At 37.0% G+C, this 15,907-nt stretch overlaps 1 protein-coding gene across 2 annotated transcripts; it reads right to left on the bottom strand.

Moving 5' to 3' along the window:
- Positions 1-724: 724 nt before the first annotated feature.
- On the bottom strand, positions 725-13,085 carry LOC105231624 (extracellular sulfatase SULF-1 homolog). Of its 2 annotated transcripts, none has more exons than XM_019992256.3 (12): positions 11,813-13,085; positions 11,372-11,541; positions 10,978-11,304; positions 10,547-10,920; positions 10,171-10,493; positions 9,886-10,034; positions 8,279-9,717; positions 8,062-8,215; positions 7,681-7,991; positions 5,667-5,858; positions 5,359-5,449; positions 725-5,287 (listed from the first exon to the last, which is right to left on the bottom strand). In XM_019992256.3, the coding sequence occupies exons 1-12, from the start codon at positions 12,803-12,805 to the stop codon at positions 4,789-4,791; spliced, it is 5,022 nt and encodes a 1,673-aa protein (XP_019847815.2). In that variant the 5' UTR covers positions 12,806-13,085; the 3' UTR covers positions 725-4,788. The 2 variants fall into 2 exon arrangements, with proteins under 2 accessions (XP_019847815.2, XP_049317774.1); XM_049461817.1 differs by having other exon boundaries at positions 9,886-10,028.
- Positions 13,086-15,907: the final 2,822 nt, after the last annotated feature.

Genomic DNA, 15,907 nt, shown 5'->3' with positions numbered 1-15,907 from the left:
TGTAGAACACCCAGAAGCCGCACGGAGTCAAATTAGGCGCATGGGGAGCTTGCGGACCGATTTGAGTTGAGTTTTTGGCGAAGAACGAATATGTATGACATGATGTATTTGATTGATTTTTGGCATCAAACGAGACTTGATGCGTTTGAGACACAAAAGATTCTTCAAAATGTTTCAGGCTGAGCCAAAAGTTATTCCAACGCAGTTTGTTATCCCGCTTATAAACATTTTTTGTACCATATAATTTGATTTGATCATCCAAGGCCGCAATTTTTCCAACAAATACCATGCAATAGTAGTTGCGAAGGCTCTTAAGTGGTTACATAGGTTTCCTCGGGTAAAAAACAGACTTTTTTGAAAAAATTTTTTCTCATATAAAAAATGAATTTTTTTTTTTAGAATTTTTTATGTTACAAACATACACCATTAACAAAGAAATGCTGAAATTTTTGGAAAAAATATTTAAACTTAACCAATGCGACACCACTTCCGGGATCGAATTTTCGAAATCCGCAAACCCATGTGACCCTTAAAATTTGTTTGTAAATAAAAAATCATTTACTGGTGTGATTAGTAGTACCCTAAGCTACATAGTATAAGTACAAGCGGTTAAATCAACTTTTCATAAAAATATAGAACAAAAATTTTAGTCAAACAACTGCTGAAGCGCCAAGTCGATAACATTTCGTATAATTATTCTTAGGTTTTGCCAGGAGAAACAATGTTATTAATTAATTTGTTAGATTTATTTAACGTTTATTAATTTCATATTGTGTATCGCACATATTTAGTACTATATTTATTTACTATAAATATTTTGCTACATTTAATAATATGTGTATGTATATTATAAGCTCTTATTTAAAAAATTTATCAATGCTGTACTATGGCAGACTATTTATATGGGTACAATTCCAATTACATTAATTACTGATATATTTTTTTTGTTTTCTGCTTTTGGGGCCAAAAGAAAAATATTAGATACACGAAAGGTGAGCAGCAATTAAAGTTAACTGCATTTTAAAGTATATCTAATATTTAATATAAATGATTACTAATAAAAATCAAGCGCAAACGCAGTAAAAAATTATACAATATTAAACAATTATAGTTTAAATTAGGCGGCGGCTGTGACGCATCGCCGGAATAGAAATTGCTTAGTCAATAGTTCTTTTTTTTTTATATAATAACCACTTATTTTAAAACGACAAATATAAGTGGGTAAAAATGCAAGCTGTTATTATTTATTTATTGTAAATCAATATTTAATGACAGTATGGTATATTTAATGACAAAAGAAGTGTAATCTGTTTATGGTTTTTACAAAATAGTGCAGAAGTTTTCAATACAAGCAGAGACCAACCTAAGTTACTTGTGCTATTTAAGCTTGCTGACTTACGTAAATGGTTTTTAACAAAAATATTGCTTAGGAAACTTTGAATTTCTGTTACAAAAGCAATACTCAAAATTCATAAGTGTCTTCAAAACGTCAAGTATTTGAGAGTAGCAATTCGAACAAGCTATACTAGACGTTCAAAAAAACGGTCAGCACTTGCGCTACAGACCTGCACTAACAAGTGTTCTGACGCATACTCAGTTATGTAGCGATCCTTAGGATCCACATTAAATCTCAAGAAAAACTCAAGATGAATCAATGCAGTACGCGATGGTGCATTGTCGTGGTTCAAAAACCAAGAGTTGTCGGCCCTCTTTTTCAAATAGCTTAATAGCTTATATATATAATACAGAAATAGTATTTCTTGTTGACAGTTGGGACGGTCGGAAGGAATTCGGAATACGCCACACCACGCCTCGATAATCAAAGAAAACTGTCAACATAATCTTGATTCTTGACCTGCTTTGACGTGTTTTTTCGCCATCGGCTTACCTTTGTCACGATATTCGGCCGATTGATCGTCCATTTTCTGTTGTAAGCAAAGACCCAAGACTCAACGTCAGTAATAATATATTTCATAATATCCTGGTATTCGAAACGCATTGTTTCAAAGGCGTTAACGCGACGCTTTTTTTTCCAAAATATTGGGTGATTTCAGAACCAATTCTGCTTTCATTTTTCTTAGGTACAAATGATCTTTCAAAATGATTTTCACTGATCCTTCCGATATTCCAACTATGTCAGTAGGATCTCTGACTGTTATTTGCCAATTTTCAAACACCAAATTCTTTTATTTTATTGACGTGTTTATCATCAATTGATGGCCGTCGTGGACTTGTTCGCGACAAACAATTATCACCGAAAGCCTTTTCCTACATTCCGAACGCATAGATGTCACTGACAGTCATTCAAACCTAGAACAAAAATATTTCGACTAATGGAAATTAAAATTAAAAAGTCTTACCCAGGGTAGTATACATCGCTTTAAAGATTCAAATTAAAAATTATTGCGTTAAATTTTTAAGAAAACTTTTACAATCGTCAGCAAAGCAAGTTGGAATTTGTTATTAAAGTAAGAAATAATGTAGAATTATCATTATATTGGCTTACGAAAATCATATATTAATAGATAAATGCAAAAAAGTAATATATATATATAAATATGTATATATGTATGTACATTATATAGTTGTTAGTTTACAAGTTCATTAATGCATTTGTTTGCATTGATATTCTAGATTAATTACAGGCTCAAATCGAATTTTTTTCTTTGAGTTTTGCAGTAAATGCTTAAGCTTGAGTGGTACTTGTCGAGTAAGTGAGCTTAATGCATATAAGCTTATGCTTTTAACATATACATATATTATATTTGAATTTATTATTTTTTTGGTAAATTTGTTGCGTCTTATTATTTGTTTCTAACTTAAAATATTATATTTATTTAATTGTTTGCTATTTATAACATTAACAATACCATTAGTCAATGCCAAACAGCAAGCCAGTCATATACATATGTATTTTTGCAGTTAAGTTGCAAGCATTTAATATACAATTAGTTTAGTTTGTGGCAATATCTGTTGCTTAATTATAATGTTAATCTACTAAAACAGTCTTATTAAAATAAAACAAAAACCATGAGTTATACTTTTGCAGTTATACGTATGTATATACATACACATGCACATATAAGACATTAATTTTTATTTGTATATTTACTTGAACTTTTTATTATTCACTTAACATCACTTGCATTGGTTGCATTGGCTATTTCAATGGCTTTAACAATACAATTCGAAAATAAATATTTCAATAGCCTGTTTATAAGCCCGATATGAGCGACTCGTATTATTAAATTTTAAATAATTTTCATTAATCTTAATTTTTTTTAATTTAAATATTTTTATGTTTATATAAATTTACAAATTTTTATGCTATTTATTGTTTTAAATATAAAAAAACACTGGGTATACTGTAAAATGAAAAATCCTCGAATGTTGTCATTAGCTTATGGCGTATATGTGTAATGAATATGTTTTTAGCATTCATGGCGTATGTTGACGACGCTAATTTTGATTGCGACTGCAAATTTAATTATTCACATACTTATAAATATACATATTTATGTGCCTTCTAAAATGCCTGTTGTTTCCAACGTTTTTTTTTTCCAAACACCCCACTGAAATTTCAATTTTTGTTCAAAAAAGGATATTATCATTTTAAACAGTGTCTAAATCACATTTCTTTACTCACATATTTAATACCGGATTTTTTGTTATTTTGCATTAGACAAGTAAACCCACAACCGGAAAATATTTTATAAAATGTTTCGCTCTACAAAAAAGGTCGGATGATTTTTTCTATGAAATCCCTCCTTTAAAAGATTTACGCATTTAAAGTTATGCTTCAAATGCCCGGAAGCTTAGTAGTTCAGTAACTGAGTATTCATGAAGTACCATGGCGTATGAGCAACACAAAAGTTATAAAGGCGCTTGTATGAATGCTCAGTACATTTGATGCATAACTTTAATGGCGTATAATTCCTAAAAAATATTTTTATGAAAAGAATCCATGAGGCCTTTTTTGTAGAGTAAAAAATTTAGTATTAGAAAATCATTTTCTCGAAGTTTTAGGTTTATTTGCTTTGGAGATAAAAATTTATTACAAAAGAACAAAACAGCCCATATAAAATATATGGGAAAAGTAAAGTGATATAGACACGGTCTAAATAAAGACCTTATTTGCCAAAATAAAGTCAACTTTAAAAGACACATATGTATATATGTGTGGCAATAACATGACATTCAATGCCGTGATCGTTGTTTGGTTAAGGGGTGACATGGGTTTACGATTTTCAAAAAATCGAATTTTTTTATTGTCTTATTAAATACTCAAGAATATTGTGCTAAATTTTCATGTTGATCAGAGTAATAGTTTCGAAGATACAGCCTTGAGAACAGCCTTGACTTTAGATGATTCTGTAAGGGGTTATCCTGCCAACGGAGGCGCATCTTTTTCCACCGAAAATGGCGTCGCAATGGCCGAGATAAAATTTTTTCTTCCAAGAAGAGAAGAATTTCAGAATTTCTTTGTTAATAGTGTATGTTTGTAACAAAAAAAAAAAAATCGAATAAAATATTTAGTTCTTTATATGAGAAATTTTTTTTGAAAAAACGCTGTTTTTACCCGAGGAAACCCATGTTATCCCTTAAGATATATCAGACGAGCTAAGAACGCTAGAAAAATGTGTCGATAATATAAATAAATAGCTTCATTTACTTTTGAGCGTACATCATATGTAAGTAACTCAATAAATCTATATATGTGCTGTTGGTGTGTGTTGGTTAGGGATATGCGATAGATATGCTCCATGCTGCCAATTTTGATTTCATAATTTATATTGCTGCTGTAAGTATAGGCGTGCTTGTTGTTGTTGTTGTTGTAGTCGCTAGTGTTGATGCAGTTGTTGCTGTTGCTGTCACTTTAGTATCATTAACATCTACAACTTTGGTAAAAGTTTGCGCTTCGCCCGACTCTGGGCTAACCGTTGTCGTTGCTTTTTGGTTCGCAATCAATTTTCGCTCCAAGCTATCACTTTGCTTGCCATCATTACTTAGGAAACTCTTTTCGTTTTGTGCTTGCTGCTGCTGTTGTTGTCGTTGTTGCATAGTTGGACTATTTACTTCTTGGTGGAAACGATTACGTCGCAAAGTTTTCACCGGCTCCATTGCATCAATCGCCTCGCTCATGCCTGCTTGTGCTTCGCCTTCAGCATTGCCGGTATGATGACGCAAATGTTGTTGTCGATAGTAGAGCTGCTGTGTTTGCTGCTGCCGATGGTAGTGATGTTGTTGTTTCCATGGTTTACGTTTCAAATTTGTTTGCGTCGACCACCTGTTTCCGAAGTTAATTCAATTTCATAACATTTCTTCTCATTTTCACAGGTATGACATTACGGTACTCACTTTGATAGTTTTCTTCGCTTGGCCAACGGCTCATCGTAGTCTAAGCGACTGGAAATAAATGAACTGACACCTGAGGCGCTTTGGGCAAGTCCTGAAAGAAAAATTATTGTTTGCAATTTTTAATTGTTTTGTATTAATTACAAAGAAATTCAAAAAACTGGAAAATCAAAAACAAAAAAATAACATACGTACATATATATTTCGACTCTCATACTCTCTCTTATTATATGTTTTCAGAAAAGTTGCAAACTTTCCCCAAATCTAATTACGATTAACTTCCATTTAACAAAAGCTAAATATGTGCTAACCTTGTTTTCGTTTGGTGCCCCTTTGCACCGAGCGCAGCGCACTTTCGTTTTGCTGTTGATGATGCTGGGTTTGATGCCGTTTGATTGTACAGCTTTTTCCGCGACAGCCTTTCAGCTTTTCCAAAGTATCATGCATATACGATTTCTCTTCGTTTGTTAGTATTGATGCTCGATTTTGTGTTTCGAAGGGATCTAAAACGATACAGAGTGAAAATAAATATATTTTTATTATAATATTTTTCTATCTTACAAAAGGTACGTTAAAATCAAACATTTTGGAAGCAATTAAATGGTGATCCATTTCAAAATTCCCCACTTTTTTAAAGAAAAAAATACAGAAACTTCAAATTTATATTATCATTCGAAAGAACATTCTTCGGCATTTATTTTTTGAAGATTATATTTTTCAAATGTTGGGCGTGGACGTCTCAGATGGTCTACCCGAGGCCAATGAGTCCAATTTTTGATAACTCGTTCGAATATTTCGACTGGTAACTGGCGAATGGCACGCGTGATGTTGTGCTCCACGGCCTAAATCGAAGCCGGATTGTCTCCATAGACTTAGACTTTACTTATTCCGGCAGGAAAAGGTCTAAAGATGTGATATTACATGATCTTGGTGTACCACCGACCAGCTTAAACGTGAAATTAACCAAAGTGTTCTCTCAATAAATTCATTGATTGATACTATGTATGGGAAGTGGTGAAGTCTTTGTTGAAATCAAATATTGCCGAGATCACAAGCTTCAATTTTAGACATCAAATAGTCGGTTGCCATGGGTCGATAATGATCACTATTGAAAGTTATATTCTCACCGGCATAATTTTTGAAGAAATATAAACGGATGATTCCAGCGAATCACAAAACACACCAAACCGCTGCTTTTCTGGATGAAATGGCAGCTTTTGAATCTCTTTAGGTTGCACTTCGTCCCAAAAGCGGCAATTTTACTTACTTACATACATACCTATTGTGCCAGAAATGGGCCTCATCGCTGAAAAAAAAAATTTGGCTCTAAGAAGTCGGATCTTTTTGGAACTCAAGCTCAAGTTCAAGAGTCCATAGAGCGAAGCAATGTCGTTTGGGAGCTTCGAACAGCTTTTGTTCTTGCAACAGCTGTATTTCGTACGCTTTCAATTTAGGAGCTCGACCTAAAATGCGCTAAGTCGTTCCATACATCAGGCCGAGTTGTTGCGAACGGCATCGAATCGACTCTTCACGACCTGCGGCTACACTCTCTACTACGGCTGCTATATTTTCTGCGTGCTGGACCTAATCTATTCGGACGAATATTATACAATAATGAATGCTGGGTCTCCCTAGATGGATGGGTTTTCAGAACGTGAATTTTCGTAAAAAAGTTAAACGATTTGTAAAAAAGGCTACTGAAAAAAGCAACTCTACTTGGAGCACCTATTATATTTCTTAGGATTGCAAATAATGGTTTATAAATTTATGGAATTATTTTAGGTTTATTTTCTGAACCCGAAAATCTTAAAAATTATCAATTTTTAATTTTTAATTCTAAATATCGGTTTAAAAATCCGAGGTATTTAAATATAAAATTTTAAGCCTAAACAGCATTAAGAAATATTAATACCAAATACTGGAATAACAAAAAACTGTCAATCCTAAGTCATCATATTCAATACTCGCGAGCAGTGTTTGGCAAAATTACACATTAAAACGAATCTAATTAATTATTTTCTTTCAGATTTTGGGATTAAAAATTAAATTTTCATTTTTAAATTCCGATTTTGAAATTAAAAATTAAATATTATATTTTTAATAACAGCATTTTAGTTAAAAAAACTGAATTTTTGAGATAAAAATTTTAGTTTTCAATATTTGTTTTTAATTCTTACATTTATTTAGATTTTCAATTTCTAATACCCATTTTAGGATTAAAAACTGAAAATTTAATTTTTAACCCAACTCTATTTAATAAAGAAATTCGCAACCCTAGTTATATGGTAGCTTCAATTTTTTGTTATATAAGTCATTATAACTCACCAATTTTCAAATTGTAAAATGTTATCAGGCCCGTCGTGAATTCACAGTATAAATAATTGTGTGTTGCATTTATGGTGCGCACACAAGAATAAGTATTGTTGTTGGCATTCATACAGAAGCAGAAGGGACTATCATTCCAAAGTGGTGCCGTACGCCAATGCATATTGTCATGGGAGAAACAATTCATTTTCTCTGAAAGACATTCCTTCTCCAGACGTGCCTTCTTAATGCGCTTCCGTTCCTTTTTGCGCTGACGCTCTTCTTTCAGCTTACGACGTGCCTCGCGCGCAACCTCCTTTGAATCCACATAACTGTAATGTAGAATTGTTTTCCATTAAACATTTTCGTATTAAAATGCATTTATAACTGAATTCTACGCACCTCTGTGTATCCGGCTCGCAATAGCATTCGGCTGGTTGGCCTTTTTGTTGCTGAAATGGATCAGCGTTTTGCGCGCTGCCCAAGCCGGTGAAAATTTCTTTTTGGCCAACATTGTTGAGCGACTGTTCGTCCGCATGTGGATCTTTTGTGGTCGCTATGTAAAATAAGTCAATGGAGTCAAAGCAAACAAAACTAATTATGAGTGCTACAAGCTTACCCTCACTGCTACCGGAAACGCCATTGCTATCTGACGGTGAATTTGTTGTTGACCACTGCAAACGCGTCATTGTAGTGGATAATGTTGTAGCTACGTCATTGTCATTTATGGTTGTTTTGGCATTAGTCGCTGTAGTGTTCGCCACTGAATCTCGGTCTCTGCTGTTCATTGTTGTAGTTCGCATGCCGTGCATTGTTCGCATGGTTGTTGGTCGCGTTATTGACGATGACGTCGCTGTTGCTGACGTTTTCAGTGTGTGTACTGTTTGCGGTACCGTTACATTTGGTGTTTGAGGGCGACGTCGTCGCTGCGTTTGTATTTGACCGCCATGTTGACTGCTATTGCGGCCCTGAAAGCGACTTTTGCCAAAAGGACTCTTACCACTATAACCATTCGTGCCGGCTCCACTGCCATTATCATTGTTAATATCATTGCTGTATGTATTTGCAACACCAATTTGTTCTTGCGTAAAATAATTCATATCAAATTCGCGCCCTTCTAACGGTTTATCGTAGCGCCGTCGACCACTGCCGACAGGCAAATGTTGTCGCTGGTATGTGCGGTGATTGTAGTTTTGATGATTGAAACCGCCACGTTGATAGAAATTATTATTACTGTTGGCACCAGCACCGCCGCCACCATTGCGGCGACGTGCTTTCTGCCTTCGCCCCAAGTAATCCGACATATTGTAAGGCAACTCCTCGCCGTGCTCTTGCTCTTCCACGCGATGTCTGTTCACACCACTACCACTTGTGCGTGGCACATAGTCTCTATCCCAATACCTTCCTGAATTGTAATGCAATTGTTGCTGTTGCTGCTGGCCCTGTTGTTGTTGTTTGTTCTCGCGCATCTGCTTCTTAATATCCTTTAAATGTGTTATTTTGTCCTTGAGCACTTTGATTAGCATATCAATTTGATTGCGTGACTTGCGCCATGTCTTTTCATCATCGTAAATAACATCGGAGCAGTTGACCTTGCCCGTTTGCGACTCAATGTAACAACGTGTGCCCACACGACCACCCACCTTGGGAAACTTACCACTGCGTACGAAGCCAGATGCCGACAAGGTAGTTGTGGAATTAGGTTGATGCGCGTCATTTGGCGCGATAAATTTCAATTCGAGTGTTTCGAGCGTATTTTGTATTTCCTGTATAACTTTGGAGATTGCATCGTTCGTTGAGTTGTGGCCCGCTTTTCCGCCTTCACCGCCATTTACGTTGTCAGTGGAAGAAGAAGGTGTTTCGAAGAAGCTGGACATTAACTCGCGTTTGATACGCTTTGGTTTCGTCAAATGTGCTTCTAAGGTGGAAAGTGTGTCTTGAAGATCGAGCAGTTCTTCCATCTCGTATGGCAGCTCGGTGTGGAAGACTTCATTGGAATCAGAGTGTTCATCTAATGAGCGTTTATTACGGCGTGAAAATCTTGACTGATTTTGAGTTCTGTGAGCAGATAAGAAGGAAAATTATGTTACTCGAAATTTCTACCAGCAAAAAATATTTGGAATACGGAATATATTAAAATAACAAAATGAAATTTTTTTTCTATAATACAAAGTTAGAGATTTAAGTGAATAGTATGGCATAAAAATAGCACGAATTAAACTTTACCTTTTTCGTATACGATCGCCTTCGAAGTAATTCCGGTTCGTTTTGATTTTCGTATAAACAACACCCTCTGGCGTAAAGCAAGCACAATTACGTTTAGTGTCCTTCTTGGAAAACTTAGATATCTCCTCGAGATGATGCTGAAGCTGCAACTAAAGTATGACAAATCAGTTCATAATAGTGAATTGTGGAAATAGTGACAAAAAATGTTACATAATTGACTGAAGCGAAAATTATGTGGACATCTGGTACAGAGGTACAAAAAGTACAATATTATTCGTTACTCACATGAAATTTGCACTTGTGTTTCCGCCACCGACCATCCTCGTTCACACATTTCCACTTCTGCCCTGGGCGACAATTTTCCAGCAAGGCCGGATCAGAGCATTCAGAGTTCAAACGCATCATTTTCGTCATATATGGCGCCATCATTGGTAGATTATTGTCGAATTGATCTTGTTGTTCCTGCTCTAAACCTTCTTCCTGTGCTGTTTCCTCTTCTACATCTTCTTCTATATCTTCATCTACGACACCTGAAGAAACGTCATCTTCAGTATCTGTGTCTAAGTCATCTTCAGCATCATCTTCTATTTCCGTGCCCACTCTCCCTTCTGTAATAAGCGATAATTAAATATGTAAATATGATTTAGCTATTTCTAATTACCTATTTCCGCTTCTGAACCCACGTCCTCTTCGAATTCGGTCTCTTCATGTGAATCCAAATCGATCAGATCTATTAACGATCTTGCTGTTGTACTCTCGTTGAACGGCGACTCGTTTATAAATGTGCTATTCGCTAGCCTCATATTCTGGCGGTCGGCTTGTAGTCGTAAACGAGATTCCGCAATTTGTTCGGGTGTCTCACGCCGGCCGGAGCTCTCGATTAAAAATGTATCTGGCCACTGTTCGCGTACATTACGCTGTCTGCTGAAAAGCAGTGGTAAAATGCTGCGTCCATCCATATGCTGAGGCGTTGAGACGCCACCGATATCTAGAAAAGTGGGCGCTAAATCCACATTCAAGACGATTTCGTCCACACTGCGGAAAGGTGTGATAAGTAAATGCATAACTGGAAGCTCATTTATTAACACTCACACTCTTGCTGGCTGTATACCTGGCCCACGTATAAGGAAAGGTACACGCACGTCAAACTCAAATGGGAAGCTTTTACCCTTTATCAAACCGAACTGACCCAAGTGATAACCATGATCGGACGTATAGATAATGTATGTATTATCAAGTTCACCTAAGGCTTTGAGCTCATTGCAGACACGTTCAACAGCAACATCTACACTCTGTAAAGTTTGTAGTCGCTTCGTCATCAATAGATTCGTGAAACGTTTATGAACTGGTTCCATTGGTTGAGTAACGCGTAGTATCCACTGTTTGTCCGGATTGGGCGCGTGGTCATAAGATGGTGTGCTATTCGTGTAACAAGAATTTATATATTTTAAGAATACGTAAATCTAATAGAGACAACTGAACTCACTGATGTGTCGTTACATTGAAGAAGAGATGGCTATATTGTGGTGCTGAGTCCTCGGGCCCATGCGGCGCCGGAAAGCTCATTGTCAACATCACAGGTTTTCTTTGGTTTTGTTGTTTCGATGAACGTAAAAATGCGATTGAGTCATTCGCTATCAAATCTGGATAATAGTCCTGTGAGTGTTGAGCAATTATTGAAAAATTTCAGGTAAAATAATGCAAATTGATTAAAAATCTGTTTAGTGTTTTATAAGTTTGAGTTGACGAGTAATTTTGGCGGTAGTCATAAAATACCGAACACTTGACAAATTTTGATGGGACAATTAATAGTTATTTTACTGAGAGATTAACTTTTAGAGTACCCAAACCATAAGATAAATGTACCTCGTATTAAACTGAATGATTCAAGAGCTAATTGACTATTTACAAAATCGTGTACTCTCACCTTTGCGTACTCAAAACCATGCTTGATCTTCTGTCCGTTCATATTGATGCTGTAATTATAATATTTTGAGTTCATAATGAGGCCACCCCATTCCCGCCAGCCTGGTGGTATGTACGATCCATTGTATTTGTTCAGGTACTTGCCAAAATACCCTGTGCGATAGCCGGCATTTGAGAGATATGTGGCAAAGGAGCGAGTTTCGTGCGTGGCCTGCCATTGTGGGCTCGAGCAATTGTCGTTATTGGTGAAGACCATGTGATTGTGCACGTACATGCCGGTTAGCAGTGATGAACGCGCCGGACAGCACATTGGCGTGGTGGTGTAGGCGTGACGGAATTCAGTACCGCCATCTCGTAGCCAACGCAGTGTACGCGGCATAAAATTCAATGAACCCAACTCGACGTCCTGGTCATCGGTGAGTATTAGAATAATGTTTGGCTTACGTTCACGTGCCGGAAATGCCGACGAGTCACGTGAATCACGTGAGTAGCGTTTGGAGTACGCTGCCGACGAAGCATCGGATGAGAACGATGCAGGATAACTACCGCTGAGGTAACTTGCAGCGTAGCCACCTACCGCAGGATTTTGTGTGTGACCACGATGCTGGCGATATTGACGAGAGTGCTGCTGCTTTTGATGATGATGTTGCGCATGCTGTTGGTGCTGATGTTGATGTGTACGATGTTGGTTCGCTCTGTCTGGGCCGTCATATGTCTGCTCTACCTGGTCCCCTTCACGCTTTTCGCGTTCGTGCAGCTCATGTCGGCGATGATGTTGCTGCTGTCGTCGCTGCTGTTGATGGTGTTGATGTTTCCGATTTTGTTGGCTATGACGTTCATTTGTTTTATGTTCATCTCGCAAATCCTCATTTGCGTATATGCTCGTAGTTGGAATATTCTCTTTGGCCGCAGCTGTCGTCAGCAACAAATTGAGCATAAATATCAGGGATATGGCGGCAATAAGTGCAATTTGCTGTTTTCGCTCCGACTGCATTTTGTTGCTGTTGTTATTTGCAATTGCAGTCTCAAGTATATTTTATTGCCACTATCACAGTTTCATTCGGGAGAATTTGTATTTTTATTATTTGGTGTCGATCCAAATTGGCGAAATTTTACGGTTATTTATCGGATGCTCAGTACTACGTCATGTTGACAGCTTTATGGAAATTTCATTAGCTAGTGCAATTAATAACGGCACAAATGTTTGTAGTACTTGTATTTGTATGAGTTTGTCTCATGACCCCTTCGGACTGGAAAGATTCGTGAGAAGATATATTTATATTAAACATAATTAGCGATTTCTGTTAATTTTGTATTAATGACAATATTTGATAATAATTTAATGGAAAATAACTGATTAATATGTTTTTGGATAAAATCGCATAGGTTATAGGTCCTGAACGGAGTGTATTAAGTTTGCTACGAAGTTTGTTACATGCAAAAGGAAACTTTGGTTACTCTTATAGTATATACATATGTATATGTATAATCTGCGCTGGAAGCGATTGCACCGGTGACACCAAAGTCGGTTAAGACCTGGTCGGTCGTGATCAGCAGTAAAGGGCCAGCAACATAACTGGGTGTAAGGATCCAGGAAGTTCGGCAGATTAAGAGGGTACTTGAGAGGGAGAAAGCGACCGATAGGTGCTACATTAAGTGATTCTCAGTGCACCCCATTGCCGCAAGGGTCTACAAGCTGGGCATCTTAAGATGTCAGCTGTCTACCCAAAATTCAGAGACATTGTTGAGCGCGCCCTCACCAGGCACAGTTTAGAAGGATTATACAGTTCAACTGCCAGGGATCGTATGCCGTGATGTGTGAGTTGAGAGGTTGTATGACTCCCACCTCCAGTATGATATTGCCTTACTCCATCCACCATTGGTGTGGTTCAGGGGCTTCCCTGTAGTTTCAAGCTCTTCACCGACCTTGGGACTAAAGCAGCTATAGTTGTGAGTGAACCCAACTACTATTGCGTAGTTATGGGTTCTTTACAACAGGGTGTATGTGTTATGGTAGAGAGGTAGATCGGCAGTATGATTGTCACTAGTTTGTGCTAAAATTTAGTGAGCCCCTAGAGCCCTACCTGGCTACCACTACTTCCGAGTCGCTATTAACGTTTAGGATTAGCGACTAATGGTTACCAGTTCACCAGTCACCAGAGTTTGGGTACGAGGTCTGGCCGGAGAGACTTTGGCTAGCAGGAGCCTTTTTAGTTCACTACAACCTGCTCATGGGACACGACCTTTCGGTGAGTATCGTGGCGGTTGTGGTTAATACCCAAATTCGGGAAGAACTGAAATTTTGTCAATTGAATGTTGAGTTGATTCCAACTGGGTGCCGGACCCAAAGCACTACAGATGTTTTAAATGGGCCTCGAACCCTACTAAGGTGGTTAGTGTGTCCATTCCACACTGCCTGAAACTGCAAAATGTCTGGAATTTTCAGTGTGCTTATCAATGCATTGGTGGGATCCGCTGTGCTTCTATGCGCCGTGGCCTAGGGCTGTCGACAACAGGTACCCGCGTTAAACACACCGGTAATTGTAAGTCCGTTTATCTTCCCGTCTGTATATAAGCGAACTAGTCGCTCAATTTTTAAGATATCGGTCTGAAATATTGCTGACGTCCTTTTTTCTCCAGGAAAATTTTTTTATTTTACAAAATATCTCACCAAAACTTCAAGTAAATTATTGTCCAAGATAAGGCTGCAATCTTCAAATATAACCTTCAGATTGGACCACTAAAGCATTTAGCTGTTATGCAAACTGACCGATCATCATCAAGATAAAGATCTTTTTATACCCTTTGGCATAAGATGGCAAAGAAGCCCAATATTCACGATGGTATCTACCTGCAGAATAGTCACTTAGGGTCTGTTTACCGCAAATCAGTCTTTAAGTTAAGTGCAATGCCAAAAGTTAGTTTGCCACACTTTAAATAATTCACTTGCGTTTTCAAATTATTTTCGGCTAAGACCTTTAATTTGAAAAGATTTGGAGGAACATATATTATATTTTAACTTTGATTACAAAACGTTTTAAATCTTCTCAAAGCATTATGGCATTTTATTTAGAACTAATCACACTTAATTAAGGTCCAACCCGACCGAACTATCAATTACTCCATAAACCGAATATGCGCCACGAAGTGCACATATTAGACATTTCAAGTCTTTTAGCACTTTTCGCTCACAAACAACACACATAAAACTTTTATCGTAATAGCCCATTAAATGTGAGTACGTGACTGGGTCCTTTCAAATCACTGAATCAATTTAAAAAAATTGCAAATCTCCGTCAATTGACATTGACACTTCCGTCGGGCTAATAACACCCAAAATGGCGACAATGAAAATACTTTTGCGCATCCTTCCCACTCACCGTTCTACATTACACTTTCAATTTCATGAATTCCATGCCAAATTGTTCACTCCTTTATCATGAATATTAAGTGTCGGCATGTGACCTTGATGCCATCGACATACTTATACACATATGTCGGTATAAAGGAATGTTGCTGTTCATTAAATATTTTCACTATGGCAAGCGAACGAGCGCTTAAGCCAAAAGCTTGAGCAGCATTGTACTTGCACAATAGAGTACAGGTTCAAATGCAACCCGACGCCGCATGCCACTTCGTTTAAGTATGAAATTACGTTAACGTAAGTGTGTAAGTTGCTTTGTAGGTATGCGCAGCTACAGCTGGTGAGCAATAAAACAGGACTAGTAAGATACAACGATTTTTTAAAGATGCCTCCGAACGATTGGTTATATCATGAAAAATTTTTGATGGTAAATAAAAGCATAGCATTATTCTAATTCCAAGAGGAGGGATAGTAACTCCATTAAACGGCAAACTTAGTGAGTCACTATTTATAACATTTCTCACATATCGTTAAGTTATACCTTTAAAAACCGCGTACTTAAATTTCAAATCGATATGTAGCCGTCCAGTTCGCAAAAATCGCTTCTTTAAGCTGTCACACGAGTTTTGCCTCTTACAAGCAATCAAAAACATTTTTTGTGCCTACATTGACCGCTCTGAATTCAAAATATAAAATAAAGTGTTTCTATTTCATTAAACTCCCACTGTATTT

Source organism: Bactrocera dorsalis, unplaced genomic scaffold, assembly GCF_023373825.1.
Source record: "Bactrocera dorsalis isolate Fly_Bdor unplaced genomic scaffold, ASM2337382v1 BdCtg139, whole genome shotgun sequence".
NCBI classification, from domain to species: Eukaryota; Metazoa; Arthropoda; class Insecta; order Diptera; family Tephritidae; genus Bactrocera; species Bactrocera dorsalis.
The sequence above is the reverse complement of the archived record's forward strand: the minus strand, read 5'-3'. Positions and strand labels throughout refer to the sequence as shown.